Source organism: Monomorium pharaonis, chromosome 2 (genome assembly GCF_013373865.1).
Source record: "Monomorium pharaonis isolate MP-MQ-018 chromosome 2, ASM1337386v2, whole genome shotgun sequence".
Lineage (NCBI taxonomy): Eukaryota > Metazoa > Arthropoda > Insecta > Hymenoptera > Formicidae > Monomorium > Monomorium pharaonis.
The window spans coordinates 26,810,185-26,836,741 of NC_050468.1; the positions used below are offsets into that span (position 1 = coordinate 26,810,185).

Sequence of the window (26,557 nt, forward strand, 5' to 3'; positions counted from 1 at the left end):
CGCGATCGCGGGGCGGCAGGCGGCAGCATGTATGCGGTAGAAACTTCCTAGGCGCCGGAGCCGCCCGGAGCCGGCGAACGCGCGCGCGGTCGGCCCAGGATCGCGCGAGCGAGGACGACGGAGGATGTAGAGCGAAGGACGCCACCTAAGTCCATTTCCTTTTCTCGTGGAATTTTTTGACGAACTACGCGATTTCTTTTTCTTTTTTTTGTTTTTTTTTTACCATCGACGAGACTCGTGCTCCCTCAGGAGAACCTCGCGGATCAGACTCAATCGAACTTTGGTCGGTGCTTAATTGAACTTTCATCGTAGTCATCTTGCTAAGAATCGCGATTCACGATCGCAGGTGCTTACAGTAATTTAGTATTTCTAACCATGTACAATTCGTCTATGTACATTTTTTTCAAATATTAAACTACAAAAAAATAATTAATATGAGTATAATATTTAATAGTTCTTCTAAGTTTTAATAATTTATATATATATAAAATATTATATATATAAAAATTAATTAGTAATTTATAATTGTATCTTATATTAACAATTTGTAATGTATTTCTTGACAAGTTAATTTCATTAAATTAATCGGAGTTTAAGCCAGTCACTTCAGGATCGCATAACTCAAATAGCTCAAATCTATATCTGTCTTAGATGTATGACAAAATTTCTAATTGTATAATTCATCCTTAATCCAATCTTTTTTTATGTTAAATTGCAAAAAAAGAAAATAATTCTATTTTAATGTTTTATTAATGGATTCTGTGTTAACAAAATATTGCATTTTTAGTGAATTAATCATCGATAAAACTAATCAGAAATTAATTATCGATTTCTAAAATTTTTAATTGAATTTATTACTCTTAATCCGATCTTTCTTTTCACATCTATTAAAAATAATTACTAATTCTATATAAACAAAATTTACTTGATGAGATAATCATCGATTAAATTAATCAAAGTTTGAGAAATTTCAAAACAGAATGCTGAAATTTAGAAATTTATTTAAAAGAAATACGCGTTCTAAAATTGAAATGAGAATATTTTCACTATATTAAGTCTTCAGATTTATTCGATGGAAAAACAACGATAGAAAACAAATTTAACTTAATATTTATTCCTATCTTGCGTTTAATTCTGTCAGATCGGAGTGTTCTTGTGATGTTTCTTTAAGAAATCAACTTTTTCATCTCGTTTTTTTCTTAAATTTTAAAAAACAAACACGTAAGACTTTTTTTGTTTCTCCCTTTTAAGTTTAAAACAACAAAACTATTATAACTTTTCTAACATGAGCGCTAAGCAAATTGGTATATTTGAAACTTCTTTTTATCTACAGTGAAACAAATAAAAATTTAAAATTGAATTTCAAAATAAACTTTCTTCACTAGACTGACACGTTATAATATATGATCTCTTTCATGTACATAAGAGCAATATAAATTATTGCAATATGGATAACATAATACCGAAAAAAAGAATTGAGTTTTAAGAATGTTAATATATCTCATTCTAATATTAATGCAAAAGTCTGTTTAAATTTTGTAAATACCCAACATGTAAAAATAGAAAGATTAACATCGATATTATTAAAGGTAAACGAGATAAATTAATATTTTTTAAAACTAAATCAAGTTGGAGTTAATGGTTTATAAAATTTACTTACATTAAAATAGAATAAAATAGAAAACTAAAACAATCAAAATAAATTACGGTAAGATTAATTTATGTTCAATTTAAAAAGTTATTTGCAAAAAGTATTATTTATATTAAATTAGTCACAATTTGTAAAAATAAAATTACTTACAATCATAATATAGATTAAATAAATTTAATATTTTTTTTATATCTACGAGTTTCAATTATCCAATTTTGAATACTAAAACATTACATATTCTTAAGTAAATGGTACGTAACATTTGCACATTTATATTAACATAAAAGAAAACAATAGATACAAGTAATATAAACGTCACGAAATATCCGTTGTGTAAAGTATTATTCTTAAATTATAACATATAACAGTTATAAATTGTGATTGAAAAATGGAAACGTTCCGACGTTCGTTAGTTAGGCCGGTTTGAAATTCCCGCCCTGCTTGCTCGGTCGATGGCTCGTGCATGAATTGAATACACGCGAGACGAACCCAAAAGCGGCCGCTTGTAGCCCGAAACGACCGGTCGCCGCTCCTACGGGTCCGCGCGCGGCTCAGGGCGCATGCCCCGGGGGGTTTATTATCTTCTTTCTGTTCAAGTGCCATTTCGTTGCATGCAGTGCAGTCTATAAAACAGAATGCGTTCTCCGCGGGTCTCGAGTTTCCTATCACTTATCGTCATTCGTAGCGTATAAACATAACAGCACGCGGTCATTAGCTCTCGATTCATATTGTTTACGTATTCGTCTGGCACATGGAAGGGCGGTCGGAGTGCGGCTGAAATCGCGTCGGAAACCCCGCTTTCGTGTGAGACGACGGGCACGTATCGCCGTTCGTGGCGTTCCCTCGAGGCGTCGTGATCAGAGATATTGGGACGGGACCATCGCCAAGGGCTCTGCGGACGCGCAAAAATGTCATCGAGCTACGCAGACGGGTTATCGCCATACGAAAACAAAGGAGTGCTGGGACTGGAGGAGGTAAAAAAAAAACAGAAGAATGAAATCTCGGCGGGACGAGATTTTTTCCTCCTTTCTTTTCTCAGCGGTAAATGCGCGATGGCGTTTCACCCTCCGTTGCAGGTTCCTCGCGCGGAGCGTCGAGCGAAGAAAAAAAATGCTGTTTTTTTTTCTCCTTTTTTCCCCCGCTCCGATTTCCTTTTTTTTTTTTCTTAATTCTGTTTTCCTCATTCCTCTTCTGTTGTTGCAGAGATATGACAGCATCGAGACTCTTCGGCTGAAATGTGGTCTCCTGGCCGACTGGATACAGGGCGCGCGTCACGTCGTCGTCCACACCGGCGCCGGTATCAGCACCGCGGCGGGTATTCCCGATTTTCGGTGACTATCGCACTATTGCTGTTTCTTGAGATTGTACGAATTTCACGCCTCCGTCCACAACTCTGAGCTCCATCCCCTTAAACCATTTTCCTATCCACTTCCAAGGAAGACTGTGGTCTGATGTAATCCCGAAGATGCAGGAGAGATTTTTGAAGATCGAGTACGAGAGACGAAAGTATATTTGAGTTGTAACGGTGCTTCTTATGTACTTTAATGAAAACGAATTTTCTTTGTTTTGCACCTAGTATTGCAACATATATTTTTTAATTTGCGTAAAAACTTAAAACTTTAATAACTTGTCTGAATTTTGTGTCTCAGTTTTGATAAGGTATTGATGTTTATATTTCAAAATTGATTATTATATTTGATGTTCATATGTCAATCTTGATATTTATATTACAATTTGAAATTAAGAGAAGAAAAAGAAAAAAAAAATGAATTTCAGGTACACAAAGTTTATGATTTAAATTGACAAATTGAACAACTAAGGAATTTCATAATGAAATATAACGCATGTTTGTATCGGCCAATTTGGGAAACATTCTTTTGTGTACTAGGGGTACAAATGGTGTATGGACATTGGAGCAGAAAGGTTTAAAACCTTCCATGAACATCTCTTTTGATGAAGCGATCCCTACAAAGACACATATGGCACTGAAAAAATTGATAGAGGCCAGTAAGTTGGCAAATAAACTAAAAAATTAATTTTCTTTTCACATATCATGTCTTCTACATGATTTTGTTTTTGTCTTTTTTTTTTAGAAAAAGTTAAGTTTATCATAAGCCAAAATATAGATGGACTACATCTACGATCAGGAGTACAGAGGCAGTATCTTGCAGAGCTGCATGGAAATATGTTTACAGAACAATGTGACAAATGTGGCAGGTTTGTACACACACACACATACACATGCACATACATACACAGACAGACATACATAAAAATTTAATCAAAACAATATGTACATAAGAAAACGTCATTAAAAAAATATATAAATTGTTAAATTTAATTGTATGCTTAATTCACTAAAAAAATTGTGTAACCAAGTAACAATTTACTATAGCAACTATATTAAATTTTTTACAAGAAAAACATTGAAATAAAAATTTGAAATTGACTGGAAATTTAAATTAATTTTTCAGACAATTTATTCGTAATTTTGCAACCAAAAGTGTGGGGAAAAAATCTTTAGATACTGTATGCAGATCGGAACAGATAGGTGGTCGTCCATGCCGTGGCCGAATGCACGACACCATTCTTGATTGGGAGCATAATTTACCAGACAGCGACTTGACACTGTCTGATCTTCACTCCAGGTAAGTGATTATAATATTACGTATCAACCTTCAAAATAACTTAAAATAAAATGCTCAAAGTTGTTATGAATGCAAGCATATTCGTATATCAAGAATTATATTTAAGTTATAAGTAGATATAACATATACATGATTTTTAGTACGTCTTGCAGGAGATTTCAGGTTTTGTAATAAAAATTCTTGAGAATATTTAGTTACCTAAAATAATGCGTTATATATAATCTCGATATTAACTATTAAGGCCCGATTCCACAACTCACGGTTAAATTAACTGGCCGATTATTCCATTGGAATTGACCAATCGTATTTGTTACTTTTGCTTAACGACAAATACGATTGATCAATTCCAATGGAATAATCGGCCAGTTAATTTAACCGTGAGTTGTGGAACCGGGCCTAAGTGTTTATACTAATGTTCTTTTAGTGTCGCTGATTTGAGTATATGCTTGGGAACGACGTTACAAATTATTCCAAGTGGTAATCTGCCTTTATATACGAAAAAATACGGAGGCCGTCTCGTTATATGTAATCTGCAACCGACGAAACATGTAAGTTTATTACACGGCGTAATTTTTGTAAAAACTTGTATAAGGTCTTTCGCGATCTCACTGTCGAAATAAAAATGCATTTGCAGGATAAGAAAGCTGACTTAATCATTAATGGCAACGTTGATGAGATAATAATCGCGGTTATGAAGAAATTGGGATTGGAAATTCCAGAGTATGAAAGCAGTATGGATCCGACACGAAATTCTGACACAACGGCTAAAGAGATGGACTGGACGATTCCGACCAGCAGAGTAAAGGAGATGAACGTGCTGTACAAAAAGGTGTGCAAGCCGATGCGAAGGAAACGGAAAACTTTTATGTACGAGAGGGAGAGAACAGACAAAAAGGAAACTAAAGCCAGGAAGCAAGCATTTACAGTTAAGCAAGAAATCAAAACAGATGGTAATAATATAACCACATCAGGTGAAATGTGTAAGACCGATAATGATCTTGTGGTTGACGACTCTGTTAAGACAGAAGAAAACGCGGAGGATGTTGAAACGTGTAGATATGCGATGGAAGCATCGGAGCATACTGATATGAAAATGAATCAAACGGTGTAGTTTTAATGAAGTAATAATTTCCCATTCTACTATTTCGATTATTATTCTCAGTGTACGCTACAGTTACTTATGAGTGCATAATTGAATAATGTTCATTGTTCGTATGAAATATGCGATAGATTTGCTGATGTTCAATAGGCATTTGAAGCATATTCGCTGCACATTTAGTATTAAATGTGACTCTTTTTCATCTGTCCTCCCACTGTCTCCTTTTTCTTTTTCTCTTTATTTCTCTGTTTATTTTTTTTTATTTAAAGAAATATACGAACATGAACACAATGAACATAATTTTAAAATAATTATATTTGCCAAGATTGTTGTTTCTATATTCACATATATTTTTATTCGAATTTGTGTATTTAGAAAGCAATAACAAAATATTGTTTTCGCCTCCGACAAGAGAATAATATTTCGAATCGTATGATTTTTAAAATGCGTACTGATTGAGTATAAAACATTTAACATTAAATGTGCAATAAGAATACGGTCCCATAATTTTGTTTCCAGGACATGTCATTTATGATGAAACCAGTGAAAATATTCCGATAGTTGTATATATTCTTATTAGTGTCTACAAAGTTCCGTTTGCTGCATCTGCTTTTTATAACTAGCCTATATATATATAAATATATATATATATATATATATTTACGCATATGCATATTAGATACTGCGACGAGAGATTCGATATAGAGAGATCAAATCTCTCGACAAGCAACGTGTTCCAGATTTCTCGTGCATAATGACGATACTTTTTCCACTATAGATTAATAATAAGGTTTTTCGATAAAAGAGATCTTCCTAGAAGACATTTCGCTAGTAAGAACTTCCATAAGCTTTTTTTAATTGAGAATAGTTGAATTTGAAGTAGTTGCTTGATCATAATAAGAAGAACAATACAGATATGAGAGCTGCCTAGAATACATATATAATTTATGCCCATAAATGGTTGAAATGTCTCTGACAGATTTTTATATTATCTATTAAAGAATTAGAGATCTTTATTATATACATACTTTTCCTCTATCTTCCAATCCTTTCATTGATTCTGCAATATATTTCATTGATTCTGCAATATTCAGTGATGCAAAAGATATGTGTATCCTGCAAAAAATACATATGAAAGAAGCGTATATCTCCATTAGGATTATTTTAAACATTTTATCAGTATTGAAGGTTGAAATAAACCGTTAAGAAAGGGGCAAAATATAAAAAAAAATCTTTAATATGGCATTACGAACGATCGGATCATAAAGAAATCGTGAATCCAACATCGTTTCTACTGGCGACATTTCCTGTGTAACTTTCCTGGATAATTGCTTTCGTAAATAGATTATTGTGGGTCCCGTTGATCGTCCTCGATGTTCAGGTATGTTCGCCTTACGAAAATTGACAGCGCATACGATTGGGGGACCGATTTGCGCGTCATAATACAAAGCACATGTTTAATAAGTAAAACTAATAGCACTATTTGCTGATGTTAGATTGTCCAATAAATTCAGATGTTGAATTTTTAACAGAGTGCGCCTTTTTCCATATAGTGTTGAAGGGAATGTTGAAAGTAAAAGTTTTAAAACAATCTCGCAGTTAGTACGCTAAACGATTTTCGCGCGTAGATTATACAAGCTGTCACTCGTAGAGTGCATTTCGATAGAATGCGATATAGCGAATCGTGTAATATTTATATGTACATAGTAATGTTTGCGCTTCATTCATCGTAATACATGACTTTATTTAAGTAATCATTACTATTCGCCGATATAATATTCGAAATAAAAAACACCTATAAAAAGGTTATATATATTGTGTGTAATCTTTCCAACTACCTTAGTCCATGAAAATCACTAAATTATATTATGACATTTAGCTTAATGTAAAAGAAAGGTCAAATAAAAAGAATATATCTTTTAGTTTTATATATGCATACGAAAAATATGTAAAATAAAAATGGGGATTTCCCCATTTATAACGTATAATTCATAATATGCGATAATTCTTATATTTATAACATTACGAACGTACCATTGTATAAAAATTAACACTTCCCTAGCGAACATTTCAGTTTAAAATGTCTCTAGATTCGAATGAATTTATAATTATAAAATTTGTTGTGGTAACACGAACAGAGATGTCACACAGTGTTATAGGGATATCTCGGAAATGTCGATAACAAATTTAAAAACACTGATTACTATTCACATTATCTGTATTTCTTGTTTATCATTCGAAGAAGTAATTTATCTTTACCGTTGCAATAAAAACTCGATTTTTACAAGAAAGAATAAAATATCGATATAGAAACATTTTTTAATAATACATCTGGTAATTTTTAAATATTTTTTCTGTAATTTTTTAAATTATAGTTATTTAAATATAATGAGATATTAATACTTGATACAAAAAATTATGTACAATGGGTGTCCTTTGTTTTAACGATTAACTGAAGCAGTATATGTATTCTAAAAAAATAAGAAAAAATGTTATATATATATATATGACCCAAGTCTATAGAAGTTTCATTAAAATGTAACAAAAAACAAAAAAATTAAGAGATGTTAAATCTGAAATCTTTTGGAGGGAGGTCAAGAAAAAAATCTTAGCATGTTTATTAAGAAAATTAAAAATATTGTTTCGTAAATATTTCATCAACTAAAATTTTTGAACCTTTATGAAAAATAATTAAGTTCCTATATATATATTTTTGCATTTATATACTCTATAAACTTATTATTTAGATTTAGATAAAAGATAAATTAAAAAATAGAAAATTAAGGAAAAATTATCAAAATAATTATTTTTCAGAAACTATGTGGTATATTTTAATCTTTGTATACATAATAATGGATAATTTTATAATTAATAAATTTTGCAAGTAAAACTAATAAAAATTATATAATTATAAAAATGTTCGCGCAACATATTCGTGCATTATTTTACGTTGCTTTTTGTTTTAAATTATTGAACACTCAATAATTTAAAATAAAATAATGAATACGATTATTAAACTTAAATATTTATCTGTTATTGGAATTAGAATTAGTATAAATTATTATATAGAATAAATTATTTAAAAAAAATAATTTTATGGCTAGTAAGATATGTATTTACAAAATAATACAAAATAAATAGTTTTAGAAATAAAATAAAAAATTAATATATTTCCGGTTCTAATAAAAAAACGTTTGTAAATTAATAATCTCATTAATTTTTTTAGTTTAGATTTTTTAATTCCAATAATGAGTGTACAGATTTCACGAAAAGCCGAAAGAGAATGCGCAGAATAACATGAAATATTCTATATAATTATATAAAATATTTATTATAAATTTCTTAAATCGGCGATTAGCAGTTGTAAAATTTTTCATCGTGGATTTTATACTTCATCTCGTCGTAAATTTTTATCTTGAAATGATCTATGAAGGATAGAAAAAAATATGTCCTAAGAAAATATGTGCTATTAGCAAAGGAATTCAGCCCCGTTTGCCTGCTTCATCGTTATCTTTATCGCCTTCATTTCTAAATATTTTTTTCTCAAGTGTCGCGCGCACGACCACTCAAATCGCGTCCATCTCCTCCCACCCGTGCACATATGCACCGTAGGGATTCCTGAGAGACCCATTGTGCTCTTCGGGACTATACCGTGATCGCTGGTGTTCGGGACTCGGGAGACGATCGTCGCACGTGTAATGAATCGTGTTTCACGTAGTTAGTCTAAAATCAACTGGATATCAGTGCGTGCATCATGAGCAAGTGTGTTAGATTCAACATGAACAAAAAAGACAGTGAGCAGACAAAGGATGCAAAACTCACCGAGAAAATCCACACCACTGCAATTGCGATCGGTTAGTATTTTATTATTGTAGTTCTATGTAGATTTATGGATTCTGTTAATACAAATAGAACGAGATTTGTATGCATAATAGGTCTATTCTTTAACTCTTAACGACAGTGTTGATATCGTTACATTGTCGTTGCCGCACATGTATGTGACAAAAAAGCTGCACAACGACAATATAACGATATCGAACTGTTGTTAAAAGTTACAGAATAGGCCTATAAGTCGTGTGTACGTTTGGTGTGTGTGTGTGTATACGTGTAATAATTGTATCTTATTCTGCTGTCAATGCAACAATCACAAAAGGCTGTGATCGGGATGTTTACGTAATTGTTAGTATTTACGATCGTTAAATGTATTTAGTCGAATACTTGCAGACTGCAGATGCAGAATATTCTCTGTAGAGCATTATCTAAATCTTCTATAATCGCGATATGCGATTGCATCATGCTTCAAACGTATATCTTTCAAGGAACGTATTCTTCAATGTAATGATTGACGTTAATTGTTTTTTTGTAACTGCAGTTACAATTTTAAAAGTGTCTATATTTGGGTTACATGTAATTCTTTGCCAAATTTAAAAATATCGAACTATTTCTTTGCATACTTAACATACAAAGTAACAAATACTTTGACAACTCGGCAAACACAAAATTACATGTAATATTATGTAATTATAACATGCTTGTTGTAATTTCCCACCCAATAATTGTAATATAACACGCGTGTTATATTACAATTACATTGTTGAGTAGGGAAATTACAACTAACAGGTACGTTACATGTAACTTGGTGTTTGGTGGGAATTAAAACAAATCGATATCTTCTCTTTTGATTTTAACTGTCTTTTTTTAGTCTTTAAATTTTATTGACTAATTTGTTAATTGATTGATCATGTAGTCGCTATTTATACATGCTCTCATTTATCTATGTATTTACGATGATTTTACCGAAATAGGATTATTTTAAAAATAGATGCATTTACAACACACAACATAGCAAAGTATAAATGGTTCTTTTTTTCTCGCAACTTTCTCTTAAATTTGTAGAAGAGTGTCTAATAACTTGTGTATTCATCTTTAATATTTGATTATTTATTGTGATTGATAGTTTCTGCTCAATAACATTATTGCTACAGTACTATGATATTTTTATTGCGAAAAATCGAGCATTGAATTTTTTGCAATAAAAATTAAAATAATCTTGTTTTATATATATATTTGTGTGTGTATATACAGGGTGTTCCTGAACATGTTGGTCAACGCTCATAAAAAGTTAGAAGGAATTGAGATGAACATAGAAAAGTCTAATATTGTCTTGGGTTAGATCCACTAATAATCGAGATATTAGCGTACGGGATCTGCAAAAATCTAATTAATTTCTATCGTAATTGTGAACAATAATTTAATAAAAGCTTATCGTACATTCACGATAGATCTTTCCTTCCATGTTATAGCTCGAGCGGATCGAGCTCTTTCCTCGGCGCGCTCTCATTCGCATAATTTGAAAAATTAATACTTCGATATTGGTGGACCTAACCGAAGACAATATTGGACTTTTATGTTTATCTTGATTCTCCTTCTACCTTTTTACGAGCATTGACCAACATGTTCAGAGACACCCTGCATATAATTTTTAGTTATAATTTTTTCTTCAATCATTGTCTCTATTCGATAATTTTCAGAACAGTCAAAAACCGATGTATAATCACGCGATATCGTTATATTCCTATATATATATTTTTTTTTATTGTTTAGACCATATTTAACATTACTCTCGATTTTTACAATTTATTAACAAGATTATAATAAATATTAATTGAATTATCTTTTTCTCATTAATTTAATATCAAATAACAAATATCATTTAAAGTCACACAATAGTACACAATGCTCTTGAATAAGCATTTCTTGAAACGATTTGCCAGTAGATATTACTCAGCGGTCTACATGTAGAACTCAATATCTCTCTTTAATCGCGCTAAGAATCATATGTCACTTTACAACCGATTCGTATTTCTTCTTTGTTAGCATTTTTTGTCTAAGATTTTTTATCAATTGATTTATAGCTCTTGGTAGTGGACATTGATATTTCTCATGTTTTTTATTTGTAATTTTTAATTATTGGTAATCTATAGCAATGTTTATTATTCAATTCTTAGATATCTAATAATTTTTAGATGTATTTTATTTTTCTAAAAAATTTAATATTTATAAGATATATTTTAAAAACTTTTATAAAATACCAGTTTTTTTTAGCGAAATACGATAACATTATTAATACAATGGTATTATATAAAAAATTCTGCTGTATGATTGATTTTTTCGCTTACAAGGCAAATTTGATTTATTAGCAATCGAGAGTTTTTTTTCTTATAAATTCTTATCATTATTTTAATTTTATACTAATGCGAGTAATGTCAATTTCGCAGAACCGAACGACCAGTATGGAGCCTCATACTTAAAAACCGGCATCATGCACGGTATCATGTTCGAGATGAAAATCTTGACTTGGGTTACATGGAAGCTGATGTGCCAGAGCGATCCAAAAATCGGCAGATGGTGGTTGGCCACGGAGGTGTCTAAGGCGCGCGGATTTCACGATCTTGTCTTGAAATATATCCCTCATAATACAGAAGCAGATGGGAGCACTTCCGAAACAAAATACATGTATCGTTTCGTGCAAATTAGGCACAAGAGATCTTTGCAGAAACATGCCCATATTACTAGTTATTACTTGACATCCACAAATAAATTTCATCGTCAGGGCAGTTTGATTTATTTGTTTAAATCCTACGTGAATATGCTTGGCAACTTTGAGAATATTACGTCCGACCAGATTGCAGATCTGACGATCTTTACAAATATGGATATAAACGCATTTAGTTTCCTGGTGCCTGTGAACAACGACAAACTCTATGGATTCGAGGGAAAGGGCAAGAGATATCACATTGACATAAAAATATTGCAGAAGGAGCCAGGAATAATAATACAGTTGTACAACATTAAAAACGATGAAAAAATTATATTTGATTTCTTGAAGAAATTGGTGTTCATGGTGTGCCAGCCCTCCGAGCACGAGATGGAGAAGCTAATCGTAGAAGAGATGAGAAAGACCTTCAATGTGCCGCAAATTTTCTATGATAACTTGTACAAGAATATAATCGATTGGTTTCTCATTTATGACGATGGCAAGGCGCCATATCTTACTGAGAACGACGTAACGAAGTACTTAAAGGAAACAGAAGCTACACTGGAAAAAGCGAAGGAGACGAAAACGTATGTCGGTTCATCATCAGTTTCAAAATTGTCGAAGAAATTAAGATTGTTATCTCTATGAAAAAATATACAACACTCGCAGAAGAAATATTTAATTTTAAAATTTTATTTTTTGTTTCCATTTTTAAATTGGTGTTTAGATTTAAAACACTAATCTTAAACCTGAAATATCTTTAACAACTTTAAACAGTTTAAATCTAAACATTGTTTAAAACCGTTCAATTTTAATATTTTAAAATTAAACACTTTTAATGTAAGTTTTAGCAAATTTTTCTTTTTAAATTTTTTAAAGATAATATTAAATATACTTATTATTTATATTCATTAAAGGAAGCAAAAAATTTTTAATGTATTTTTACGCATTATACTGTTTATGAACAATATATGAATGTAATGTAAATCTTAAGTTTCATACTAAAAGGATTGTTATTTGGTAAAATATTATATACAAAAATTTTATATAATTCCCATTTATGTTATTAATAATATCAGTTCTAAAATTTAGTTTATTTAAAATTTAAAATATTAAAAAAATATTTAATTTATTTGGGATGCACCCCAAAAGAAGTGTTTAATTTTAAGATATTAAAATATTTTTAATGGTGTTAGATTTAAAATATTGAACATTCAAAACTGAAATCTGACAACTTTAAACATTTTAAATATCTAAGTGTTTTAAATCTAAATTATTTAAAACTAAAATTATCTTAAGATATTAAATTTTTTTTTTGAACGTATATATCATGTCGACAATAAATAGTAGAACGTTAAATAAATATATTTACTAGATATCTTTAATTAAATATTGATTTTTGCCGAATAGATATCGTGTTTGTTATCGTGTAAAAAACTTAAATTTTAATAATGCCAATTTAAACCATAAGAATTGTAAACGACATATCATTGATACAATATAAATTACTTTCTTAACTTTTTAAGACTGCTTATCGTATAACTTTAATTTTTAATGTTTTAATAATTTCATTAAATAATTTAATAATTCAATTACAAATCAAGTCGCAGAACATTTACTTTGTGACAGTTTGTATACCAAATCTGAAAGAACATTTGTTTGTAGATTACTCCAAAGAGTTCGATAAGAATTGTTAATCATTCGATAATGGAAAAGGTGTAAAAAGAAAATAAAAGACGAATGTCAACGTTGATTCCATTGCATATCGTTTATTGTTATTCCTGATTTAAATTAGAGAATATAACTTATTCATGTACACGTGCGCTACAATGATTACTTGATATCTTAATTTTCACGACAGTCGGGAGGGGAGAGGAGGGGGAGCAGAAAATGTCACTCGAGAGGTTTCAAACAGATTCATTCGCTTTGATAAATATCATTTTCCTTCGTTCGCCTACAGCATACGTATGCGCCAAGAAGCCTTAAATATATCTGCGCATAATGCGTCTATCACAGGATATTTGTAAACTCGGTCCGCTTGTAAAGGAAATTTGAATCTTTCCTTTGCGAAACGTCGCTTTGTAAGGAAACCTCTCTTTTTTTCTTTTTCTTTTTTTTAATTATAGACGGGAACTGAATCTGCAAACGTCCTGCGACAGAGACATCGTAAGGAAATGCGCCAGTACGAGATCAAGAACGATGTTACTGAACGTTATTCCCAACTTCGTTTCGGACTTTGCTAAAGTGTATTACAGCCATGTACAATCGTCTCTATTATAAAATAATAAATATCGCATGTGTGTGTGGGTGTGTATATGTGTGTGTTTTTATGTTTGTATTTGTATTCGTGTGTGCCTGTGTAGAGACAGGAGAGGAGAAGATCGAAGAGAGACTGTGATGTAAGTAGAGACGGTATACGCGTAAAAGCACAAACGAACAACAAGATGGGATGAACGGGGTAAAGGAATATAGGAAATACAAATCGTTTCCCTTTGGCCTAGTTAAATCTATAACTTTCATCGCTCTAATCTAATCTAAATACCTAGCTCAAGTTAATCATTTGGTATAATTGCATCCGCGAAAGATATAATCGAGCTATCTATATACACTAAGATCCACATAATGCGACGAGACATTGCTATCTAATTAATTGGTAGTAATATATAAACTTCATCATAAATATTGCTCCGCGCGCTCTACATATCGTTTTGCGTGAAGAATTGCATCTCGTCTCGCTCGCTGTCTCGAAAGGGACAATAAAATAAAATCAATGCGATTGGTATACATAGCTATATGCGATCTGCGATTCTCGAGTGAATTCCCTCGGCAATCTCGAGATTTCTGAAGTCGCAGCCGGAAACGGTCCCCCGGAACATCCGAGTCCGGAACGCGGCACATCATCAAATAACGTCACGGCGACCTAACGACTATGTGCTAGTCACATTCACACTCTAAGTTACGTTTAAGTTTTTCTCACTCTCATGTAGAAGTACATGACTAACAATAAATAAGACCCTAATGCGTATGGCTAACTTAGAATAATTCATTGCGTAAAATGAATTCATCTTTGGATTTAAATGCAGCGTCCGCTTTGTCTGCGTCGCGAAGAACATTCGCGAATTTCAACTTTCTTTTACTAGGAAAAAGGAGGCTGATTTTTTTTTTCTTTTTCCTGCTTTTTTTCTTGATTCCTCATACGAATATCCCGTCACAACGGCGTTATGATTTGAGAGAATTGAGGATCTACGACCGCGCGTACCGTCGCAACCGTACGCCTAATACTGCGCGTTAAATGAATACAAACAATATATATGCGTTGTCTGTTGATTAATGCACGTTTCATCTCGGATAATAAGTGCATTTGATAATGTATTTAATTATCTTTAACGCGCTCGCGAAATCATGATGTAAATCTTAAGATGTATATACTCGGATTGTTACAATCCTCAGAGATACATATATGTATATATGTACACACAGTACAAAGAGTGGGATCACGAAGAACGCGCTTCTCGTAACGAAAGCCCGAGGCATTACGAAGGAATTTATGCCAGAAGCGTAAGTGATTTGGATGTGTTGATAAAAGAGGAAGATGCACCATGTTGTATTTTTTAAAATTGTCCCATCGACAATTAATAAACTGAATGGAATATGTAGCGCAGGTACTTTTGAATGATAAGAAAAATGTACGTCATGATAGCAAATAATATACCTCGCCGTAGCTCACAACGAATACCTGTGCAAAAAATACAAGTGAATCGTAACACCTGAAAGGAATTTCTTATAACTATCTCGAAATTTTATCAAAATCGGGGATTGACTTCGAGAACGAGTGCTTCCATAGTCTTTTATATTCTTAGAAGTTTCTATTATATTGTAAACCGTAGAAAAGTAAGATTTAATCAAGAACATTAATATAATGAAAAATAATTTTTACATAAAGCAACTTTTCCTGTCGATTCATTCGCATCATCTGCTTTCTGCAATGTAAGTAAGTAAACTCGTTGAAAATCCCCGGTATGTTATCGTTAAGAACCGTGAAGTTTTAATATTGTATGCAGCGTATAATGACACTCTGGCTACTACTCACAGTTGATTTCATCAAGATAAACTTCGAAACACTACGGTGTTTTATACGAACACGTGCGACAAATTGATAAGGAATATAAGGCACGATCGTGAACCTTAGACGGAGAACCGAGGAATTCGACGGATAATCTAAAGTCGATGAATAATCCTATCTTCTGTGCTCACGAACCATAGAAGAAAGTGGCGTGCGATCAGACGATGGTGATTGACTTTTGATCTAGCAAACTTTCGAACGACACATTACGACACAAAAGCGGAAACTACAATTCTGCTTTTTTGCCTTAATCTGCTAAAATCTACTGAAATACGAATATGTACCAATTAACATCTCGAGTAGAGTTCCATACTCGATTTAATTACTTCCAATCTATTCACGCGATTTACGTGTCTGATCGCACTTCGCTTCTCTCCGTCTGTTTCTCCTACGTGATCGAACGTCCGATCACTCGCTATGATTGACCCCCAGCAACTTTGCCGCGTCGTCTGCCGAGCTCAGCAGAACCTTGTCGAGCAAACCTTTCTCGCGTATTCCTAGCAAATTGGAGATTAGATCGTTGTCTCCGCTTTCGCTGGGGACCTCCGCAGGTAGCGGTGGGGAAGGCAGGGGTGCGGGAGCGGTGCCCTGGGGACCATCGTTCGCCATTCTGCCGGTGAGAGTGGCCATGTTGTCGTAGTGATTGTAACGCATCAGGGCACAGGGCGCCGCATCCGCCGTTGCCACCGATGCGACGGTCGGCAGGGAGATTCTGTCCTGGGTGCGGGGCCTGCTGGTGTTGGTGGAAATCGGCGAGTGCTGTTGACTCCTGGGGGTTATCGTCGGCGGCTGCGCGGGCGGCTCCTCATCGCCGCTGTTGCCTATGTACATGGCGGAGTCTACCGACTCGTGCTTCTTACGATGGCGCAGCATACTGTGTTTGAGCGTGAATTTCCTGGTGCAAATGTCGCATTCAAAAGGCCTCTCGCCCGTGTGAGTTCTCATGTGTCGTCGGAGATCCTCCGCGGACCAGAATCGTCTCATGCAGAAAGCGCACACAACCTGAGGGAAGAAGATAAAGGGGTGTTACTTCGAATCATATTACAATTGAGCCATACGAAACTAGCGAAAGCACCAACGAGATAACGTCGATTAATTCTTCTTTTTTACGTGAATATCTTGCGTTTTATGCCGTATGTGTATTTTTTTTTTTCTTTAGAAATCTTTTCAGTTCCCTTATACCTTATTACCTTTCGGTTGCTGTAATCGGGAAAACGGCCCTTCTTCTCTTCCCCGTCGCTAGGATGTTGCTGCGACGTCATCATATGATCCTCGGTTGCGTCTATGTTCATCGATGCCATATCGAGGGCGCCCTTGGCCTTCAGCATCTCGTACGAGCGCTTGTGATTCATCTTGATGTGGTCCAAGCAGTCCTGGCGTTCCGAGAAACCGCTGTCGCACAGGTAACACTTGAAAGGTACGTCACCGGGACTCGGCGACAATCTTGGTGATTTGCGCGACCTAGTGGCGTCGTTTATCGAGGGGGACGCATTGGTGGTCGGCTTCGCCGCCACGGGGGCGGACGTCGCGGTCTCCATGCCGTTGTCAGACATGCTCGACGAGCGACTCTCGTAGTCGCTCTGATCGTTCTGCGTGGCGCACTGCGGCGGGCTGTTCTGCTGATCGCTAGACTCCGACCTGGACGCGGTCTTGCGCGAGTGCTTGCTCGACCGATGTTTCTTCAGGTTACCTAACGTGGCGAACGTCGAGCTCGGACACTGATGGCATTTGAACGGCCTCTCGGGCACGTTCCTCATGGAGAACGTGTTATTGCCATTGCTACTGCTGCTGCTGCTGCTGGCGACCACCTGGGCGTCTGGCGAGGATGAATTTCTGGCGCGGCGCATTTTGTTTGCCTTCGCCTTGTGCTTCCTCAGCAGGTGGCGGTCGCAGTTGGACTTGGTGGTGAAATGATGAGAACAGTGAATACACTGATACGGCTTCTGGCCGGTATGGGTGAGGATGTGTCGTCTCAGAGACGAGGTCCACGGGAACTGGCGTTCGCAATATGGGCACACGACACGATTCGGCGCCATCGAGTACGCGGATTTCTTCTTTTTTTTCCTCTTCTTGTTTGGCGAGGAATCGTTTCCGGAGTTCAAAGAGTTCATCGAATCGGACTTCTCGCTGCCGGAATTGTTGCCACTGGTCGACGCGACGGGACCCTCCTCGTCACTCAGGTATTGCGGCTGGAATTGCTGATATTGCTGAGACGCGTTGTCCAAGAGCTTCGAGACGCTCGCGAGATCGGGCGCTCCGTCCTCGAGCTTACCCTGCTCTTTGCTGGCGGATTCGGTCGTGGTGGTTTCCTCACCGCGTATCGGCTTGTTTTCAATCGTCGCGGATTCTTCCGAATTGTCGTCGTTATCTCTTGCGGCCTGTTCACCGTCGTGAGTCTCCTCCGAGGTTTCCTCCGCAGGCACCGCTTCCGTCTTTACGATGATATCTTTGACACCCTCGTTGTTCTCCAACTGATCTCTTAGCAGACTCGTGCTTGGCTCACGTTGAGCTTGCGACTCCTGAGCGTCCCGATCGGCCGACTCCTCGTCTATCACCATCTCATCCTCCGAATCATTGTCTTCTATTTTATTGGCTTTCAGCTGTTGCGCCAGAATCGCGTATTTCACTTGGTCCGAGATAGGATGTGTACCGTAATCCGTCGGCGTGACCACTGGCGTGTCAATGTTCGGAAGAATGCTCGAATACGGTTGAGTCACCTGCGAGGTCGATGGACCAGTATTCTGTACCATAGTCGGATGACTCGAGGGCGGTCTGCCTCTAGTTGAGTGTCCGCCACGAGGTCTTTGACTCCAATATTGTGGATGCTGTTGTTTAATATGTCGTTCCATGTTGCTCCTCAGAGTGAATCTCGCCGTGCAGTGCTCGCAGGTGAAAGGTCTCTCAGTTCGATATCTGCGCTGCTTTTGCTTAGGGATCAATACCCCGTTCTTGAGTACCATCTTCACAGGATCGTTCGATGAGATACTGTCCGCTTTTTCACGACTCGGCGCGCTCTGGTTTGTCATCTGCGCATTCATCAAGTTCGCGTAGGCATTCTGCTCACTCGAGGTTTGCGGGGTGTCCCTCGTTTGCGTATACGCCGCGTAGCTAGTGCTGGGCATTGACGGATCAACCGAAAGAGTGCCGCCGCCGGTCAATTGCAACCCTCTCACCAGCTCTTTTTGCAGCCTGCCCTTCGCTAATTCCTGGGTGAACATGTGAGGGCCAAGAAAATACGGTGGTATCATGCTGGCACTGGTTAACGTGCCAAAATTACGATAGATAGTATTCGCGTAAAGAGTCTCTAATGACGTCGTCGGTGAGCTCTCGCGTGCTCGGTTCAGTAGGGCTTGGGTTAGCAGCAACGCTGGGTTTGTGGCGTATAATTCTTGTTGATTGTTTTTAAATCGCTTGTCCTCTTGCAAGCTAGAGTCCTCGTTTTCTCTTTTCCGCTTCCTGCTCAGATCCAATACATCCATGGACAGATCCAATGGACCGTCCTCGCCCGAGCTCAACCCGGAGCTCGTTAAGGGTTTCGTCAGGTTCATCGGACTAGCTTGAATTCTTTGGTGTATATCTGTTTTGGTATCACTGACTAGAGACACGCTGCCGTCTGACGATCGCGATTCAGCGTCATCGTCGATTTTCGAATAATTCGGCTTTACGATTAGATCGTGAGACAGGTTTGCTTCGTCAGCGTTTCTTTTTACGAGATTGAGAGCCTGCATCTTTATTCTGGTGAACGCGTCTGACTTATCGTATCGATTCATTAGCATCTCGGCGTGGACGGTCGATGGTCCAGGATTACAATCCATTGCCAGAGACGGATAATGTATCTGTTGCTGTTGAGGAATCTCCTCGCGTTCGTTCGGATAAATAAGCGTCTTCCGCACATCCTCCCTGACTCTGGGCGAACTCCTTTCGATATTATCATTTGTCGAATCCTCACTCGGATGATAGATCAGTGCGTTCTTAACATCTTCCTTGCTAATCATCCCGTGACGATTCTTCACGTGCCTCTCGCAATTCGCTTTGGTGGTGAACGCGTAATTGCAAAGGGAACACTCGAACGGACGGTCACCGTTATGCGATCTTAGGTGCTTCATCAGGGCTCCTTTATCGGTGCTGGTGTACGGGCACATATTACACGGATACGCCATGCCTGGTTCTACGTTCATATGTGCGCGATTATGTCCCTTCAGTGCCCGTAAATTGGGGAATACGGATGTGCACAGTCTACACGGAAATTCCCCTTTCAGCTTCATCTTCCGGAATTCCGCGGTGAAGGCGTCTTGTGCCTCCTCCTCATTGTACTCGGACGAACAAGTGCCTGAAGAGCCTGAAGAGCCGATATTTGGATTAAACTTGATGTTGTTCTCGGGCGTGCTCGCGTCCGACCGAGGAAAGGTCTGCAGTCCATTCAGACTGACGGATAGAATGCTCGGGATATCCGCTAGATCCTTGGTCTCCTTCGACTCTCTGATCTCGTTCGGTTCCCGCGACTCTTTTGTCTCGTGCGCCAAAGACTTATTCTGCAGATCCAGCACAGCAAAGAACATCTCGCGCTTAGTCTTGGAATCGTCGGGCTGCGGAGTTGGATCCTCCAGTTCCGCCTCGAGATTGTTGTTGGTACTGATATCATTATTGTTGTTGTTGTCATTACTGTTTCTCTTGTTCTTGTAGGGACCTTTGCATTCCTTCTCATGCGCCAGCTGAGCTTGCCTGCAAGGAAATGCGTGTAGGCACTTCATACACTGGAACCTGTTGGCCTCGCCGGAGGCCGGCCGGTGCAGCTCACGCTCGCACATCGCCCGGGCGATCGTCGGAAACTTGATGGATGAAAAGTCGATGAACGTCAGATCCCTGAAACCGTCTACGGTGTTGCGCAAGCTACGACTATTGCTACCTTCCGGGTTCTTTTTGTAATGTCTCATTGAACGATGAAGGTTCAGCGCGCGATGATTTTTGAACGACTGATTGCAAGTCTCGCACGTGGCCGGGGAGCCTGGATGCACGCGTTCCATATGAGACTCTAGAGTAGCGCTGCTCGCAAAATCCTGGCCGCAGATTGCACAACCGAAAACCTTCGTCATCTCGTCATCTGGTCGACACCTGATCATCTTTGTGCTGTTTAAGAGGATCTTGTGTCTTCTTTGCTCGTCTATGTCCTCGCTGACGTCCTCGTCCGAACATTTCCGTTTGTTCACGCGGTTGTTGCTGGGCGACGGTTGCTGTTCATCGATCAGGTCCGGCGAGTTGCGCCTGGCTATCTCGTTGTTGTTGTACTCATCCTGGCTCGTCGCCGCAGGTCTCTCCGAGCCGCTGCTGCCCTCCGAATCCGTGCAGCTGTTCGGCGACACCATCCGATGGGTACACCTTACGTGCCGGTTCATATTCCCGTTCGTCGTGAACGACATATCGCAGTACTTGCACTTGAACGGCCGCTCACCCGAGTGCACCAGCACGTGCCGGTCCAACGAGCTCGCCGAGCTGAGCACCTTATTGCATACGCCGCAGCTGTAATCCTCTTCGCCGCTGCAGTCCGTGCTGCGAGGTGAGTTGTGACCGCGCAGGTGATTCGTCAGTTCGTGGGAACTAGTGAATACCGATGGGCATGTTGGGCATGGATGCGTGCCATTCTCCGACAGCTCAACCTGTATTTTCGAGGAAAAATATGTGCATTGAAAATACATGCTATACACCATCACGTGAGATCATAACTTTTTTGTGCGAGAATATTTTTATTTACATTGATAGTTTATATTTAATTTTGATAAAGAGAATTAACTTTTAATTAAAGAATTATTATTATTAATTTAACTGATTCTTAGAAACATGATAATTAAGCAGTTATAAAGTTAAATCAAATGGAATTTGATAGCAAGTTCACAATCAAATTGAATCGAATTTGAAATTTTTACGTTGAAACAAATCAAATCAAATTTGATCTAAATCGATTTGCTCTTCGATTCAAATACGAATAAAATTCGAACAAATTTTTCCAGAACATTAAATACTATTTCAAATGTAATAAAGTATTCTTAATGATGTCGCAGATTTTGTTTAATAGGCAAAAAAATTAATCGCAACAATTTTAGAAAATAGTTACAAAAAATAATAAAAATTTATAATAGATAGTAGACATTAAGTGTAAAGATTTTACATTGATACATTTTTTGCATTAAATACACACACAAATTACAATAATACTATTAAAGTGATAATGCTCTTCAGGAAAATATAATGGAGCAATTTTTAATTTTGCTCTAAATTTTATAAAATTATAACAAATTTATGAAATATTAAAGCAAATTTTCGAAAATTTACGATTATCGTATACATATTTATACATCATATAAATTTTTGAATAAATAGTAAATTTATAAGATTATTATATATATATATAAATGATAAAAAGTTTTGGAAATTGGCAATTTTAGACACAAGAATTGATATAAGATTAATCGTGCAAGAGATATAAATGAAACAATCAAAATTGACAATTAATTCGAAATTGATTATTCATTGATTATTCGAAATTTTCAAACTATTCGAATTTGAACATTTTGGAATTGAAAACAAAACAAAAGTGAATTCGCTGTGATTCGATTCGATTTAATTCAATTCGAATTCAAACTATTCGCACATCTCTAATTTTATTAAGTCTTATTTTTAAAATTATAAAATTTCTTCAATTTATTAAATTAGCAATATATCTAATTATGTATCTAAACTGTATATATATTAAATATGTATATACTTACGCTTGATGATGGTGATGCAGCATTAATTTGTGATTCGTTTTCCTGTTCCTGGTCAGGTCCATTCTGTAATCCAGTCACTGTAACACATAAAATGTAACCTATAGTTTAATGTAAATCAGAACATTATATAATATTTATTTTCACCAATAGATTAACTTTGATTTCGGTTCAATTTGTTCTTTATCTTTTTCTAATTCCTAGTACTAGAAAAAATAATAATTAGAAAAGTATAATTAAAATCAAGATCAAAGTTACTCTATATTGATAGAAATAGAGAAAATGTGATATTAATTACATATGTAATTAGATATAATACTAAAAATACATTTCTAATAAATTATAATTACCTAACTATTGTAAATATCAGTTCACTTTGATTTCAAAATTCAGTTAAAAATGTTTTAAACGTGAATCATTGAGGAAAGAGATTTACATTACATTATGATTCCTCATTTATTACTTAGTCAAAGATTTCAGAAGACCGGAAAAACCAGCAAAGAGAACGCGACTTCTCTGGACCACAAATCTGCTGACGAAACAGGAAAACCAAGATGCTTCGTATATAATGAAAGAGCAGTAGATTTATAAATTCAAGTTAAAAATAGAGACATGGTGTGTGTGAAATTATCGCAAGAATACAATTCTCTCTCTCTTTCTTTCTCTCTCTCTCTCTTTCTCTCTCTCGCTTAAATAAATTTATATTGCGGTTCGCATAATACACTCTTTAATTTTGTTGTTTATCTCTTCGTTTCGTTTATCTTTCGTTTCTCGAGTTTAGTTTGCATTAATTTATATAAATAAAGGCTCTGGAAAAAACGTTACAATGCAATACACGTAAAGGAAGTGCAATCATCGCTACAGCTCCCCGAAGAATTCTTTCCTTCTTATCTACGATCGCAGAATAATCTGCAACCACTTAGATCACGAACATATGCAACGGCATATCATCGCAATTTTTTAAGAAGATTACAAAAAATCAGCAACGACGACAGGATCATATTTCAATGTCATGCTGCTGCCATGGCACAATTCAAATTTCGTCTACGGTATAGTAATGCATCGTAAAATGTATGTCAGAATATTTATCACGCTAACTGATGCGCATCGGCCTTAACTTAAGTTAACAACATAAACAATTTCTTAAACAACGTAAATTTGGCTTATGCAATGAAAGTAACCTTTTGCTACAGTTTTAGATAAATATCTTTTAAACGAATAGGTGTAACTAGTTGAACTTTTGTACGAATATTTATTAATAAAGTTTTATTAGTACGCGTACAAAAATTTGATTTAACTAGTAATACTACTCTCTCATCAAATTTACAAATGAATACTACAAGACAAAATTTTGCGTAAGAATCAAAAGTAATAAACAAATTAAATAACTTTTAAATTAATAAGAAAATTATGTTTAAATTGTACAGAGATATTCAAACGTAATATTAGAGCAGCCTGTAAAAATTTCAAATTTTTGGTAATATACTTATGAGGCACGTACATCCTTAAAACCGCGAATAAACAGAAGCCACCGCCGGATCCGCCGGTGTTGCGTCTCCGGTTTAGCTGGGTAAGGAACTGTGTCAGTGGCAGGACACAAATCTGACTAAGTATTCCGGAAGCTGATACCCAGACCGAACCGCAGATGGAGCCGGGACAATAACACTTATCAACGTCCTCGCCCGACGTTCTAACCGCATTCGACGGTCTCTATTCTATTTACACGTTCTATTTGGAAAACGCAGCGAGCATCTCGAGAAATTGATGATCAGGCCGAGTGTAGAGAATGCGAGGTAGGGATGGAGCTTCGGCATTCCGAAGTAAACTGATATCGGATCGTTGCTCCGTCGAAGTTGGTTCTTCTGCTCTCAGAATTTTCGTTTGAGTCACATAATAAATTACGAAACTGGACTATGAGAATCTATGATTAATGTCACGATAAAATATTTTTAGATATTATTTAGATATGCATTTATTTGCCAATTTTTTGAAAATTAAAATTCCTTTTTTTGCAATTTGATAACACTATTTGTGATGTCGCCACTTTGGAAAGATCCATTTTTTTACTTATTTTAACATGGATATATGTATCTAACAATCAGCGACAAAAATAATCGATAATCATTGGACATGGTCAATTAATTGCCACTTATGCTATAATAAAATTATCATGAGTGACTAAATCAGATTGAAAGTATCATGTTGTACAAAAAATATATTTATAAAAAAATATTTTATAAGTTTATCTTTACTTGACATCTATTCTATTTAAAACAATAGAAAATCATAGACTACTTTAAATGTTTTAAAACTTTATTATATATTTTAGCGAAAGAAATTGAAAAAAAAAAAAACATTTTATATTTTATTGCGATAGATATTAAACTGTAAAAAAATGTTATATATAAAATTTTCGCAATATTATCCAACAATTGCCACAATTTTAATAATAATTTCTAAGAGAATGTTCTCGCTGTATGATTTCTTGAAAACTTTGACTAATTTCTTATTAATAATAAAATAAATTCTTTCGCTATACTTTTCAATTTCCTTTTCTAGTAGCACAATTCATTGGTTCAATATTGACTCAATGTACCCAACTAACTAAACGGTATGTGCTGTTTGGGTTATCGCATTTATCAAATATATGTTTTGAGAACAATATCACCGTTTTAAAGATATATCTCGAAATGATGACACTTTTCCTTTCTTTCCAGAAAGAAGAAGAGAGAAGGAGGAAAAGGAAGAAACAGTTGCATCATGTGTTACTGTTTTGTTTCTTCCCATAGACATAATAGATAACCGCGAGATCTCAGACGGATTTCTAACATCGTGGACACAAGGCTTAAGAGAGATCAAACGATTACAAGAAAGCTTGCTGACAATGAAGATATCAGACGAATCCTTAGAGCATGTAAATATGAAGTGTACATGGTCTTTATCTCTTATATATCCAAAAATGTGTCCAAGATATATGTACATATGTACAGAGGATAAAGGTTTCATGTATATAACTTAAACACACACACACACACACACACACACACACACATTCTATACAGAAATTGGAATTCACTAACTTCAGATGGCTAAACATTCCTGTCCGTGTGTGTACCAGTATCGCACATATTGTAACTTACTATCTTTTATATATATATATTATATATATATATATGTGTGTGTGTGTAGTTTGTACTATTTTATATTATAGAAGTGATAAAATTTAATTAATTTTATTAAAATTAAATTTTGTGTAAAATAAATTAAAAATTGATGAGATAAAATTTAAAGTTCTGCTAAGTTAAATTTTCGAATATATATACATATATGAAACCTAATATATTCACTGTATGGTACAAATATTTCGATAGCTATAAAAATTAAAGGTACAAATAAAAAAATTAAGATTTCATCAAAATTTTGCAAGAGATAAAGAAAAAATTCTTTATTTCTCACATTTAGACTCAAATCGAAATTTAAACGGAAATTTTCTTCTTATAAAGATATTTCTGTTATCTCAATTCTTAAGCAAGTAAAATTTTATTACATAAGCAGCAATAAATATGCAAAATGTATATTATATCAAAATGTTAAAAAACAATCCAATTCATTAAGAGTTTCGAAAAAAATACAAACTTTCTTTTAATTTTCCAGCATCTGTGCTCTTTATTTTTTCTTTATTTTATAATAGTTTGTTATCAAACAAATGACTATACAAAACACACAAATGCATTTGT

General features: G+C 35.4%; 3 protein-coding genes across 6 annotated transcripts in view; 2 read left to right on the top strand and 1 right to left on the bottom strand.

The window, feature by feature from the left end:
- Window positions 1-2,218: 2,218 nt before the first annotated feature.
- On the top strand, window positions 2,219-7,211 carry LOC105836403 (NAD-dependent protein deacetylase Sirt6). Its single transcript, XM_012680407.3, has 7 exons — window positions 2,219-2,625; window positions 2,855-2,982; window positions 3,540-3,658; window positions 3,745-3,868; window positions 4,126-4,299; window positions 4,724-4,847; window positions 4,934-7,211. Exons 1-7 carry the CDS (start codon window positions 2,560-2,562, stop codon window positions 5,408-5,410), a joined length of 1,212 nt encoding a protein of 403 aa, XP_012535861.1. The 5' UTR covers window positions 2,219-2,559; the 3' UTR covers window positions 5,411-7,211.
- A 1,762-nt stretch (window positions 7,212-8,973) lies between these two features.
- On the top strand, window positions 8,974-12,613 carry LOC105836407. Its single transcript, XM_012680417.3, has 2 exons — window positions 8,974-9,252; window positions 11,677-12,613. The coding sequence occupies exons 1-2, from the start codon at window positions 9,153-9,155 to the stop codon at window positions 12,582-12,584; spliced, it is 1,008 nt and encodes a 335-aa protein (XP_012535871.1). The 5' UTR covers window positions 8,974-9,152; the 3' UTR covers window positions 12,585-12,613.
- A 1,072-nt stretch (window positions 12,614-13,685) lies between these two features.
- The window catches only part of LOC105836406 (ras-responsive element-binding protein 1), a 110,933-nt gene continuing 98,061 nt past the window's right edge, over window positions 13,686-26,557 (bottom strand). For 3 of the 4 annotated variants that reach the window (XM_036282374.1, XM_036282373.1, XM_012680415.3), the window contains 3 exons: window positions 22,824-22,900; window positions 17,250-21,713; window positions 13,686-17,061 (listed from right to left, as the gene is read on the bottom strand). In XM_036282374.1, the coding sequence (XP_036138267.1) occupies window positions 16,468-17,061; window positions 17,250-21,713; window positions 22,824-22,900 (5,135 nt within the window). In that variant the 3' untranslated portion in view covers window positions 13,686-16,467. Of the gene's footprint in view, window positions 17,062-17,241; window positions 21,714-22,823; window positions 22,901-26,557 lie in introns of all 4 variants that reach the window. The other variant, XM_036282375.1, reaches the window with a different exon arrangement.

Excerpts from the sequence above, each read along its gene's own strand:
- LOC105836403 (XM_012680407.3), top strand. The coding sequence starts at position 2,560 with ATGTCATCGAGCTACGCAGACGGGTTATCGCCATACGAAAACAAAGGA. Across the intron at positions 4,300-4,723 it reads CTGTCTGATCTTCACTCCAG|TGTCGCTGATTTGAGTATAT; the intron begins GTAAGTGATTAT and ends ATGTTCTTTTAG. Across the intron at positions 4,848-4,933 it reads ATCTGCAACCGACGAAACAT|GATAAGAAAGCTGACTTAAT; the intron begins GTAAGTTTATTA and ends ATGCATTTGCAG.
- LOC105836407 (XM_012680417.3), top strand. The coding sequence starts at position 9,153 with ATGAGCAAGTGTGTTAGATTCAACATGAACAAAAAAGACAGTGAGCAG. Across the intron at positions 9,253-11,676 it reads CACCACTGCAATTGCGATCG|AACCGAACGACCAGTATGGA; the intron begins GTTAGTATTTTA and ends TCAATTTCGCAG.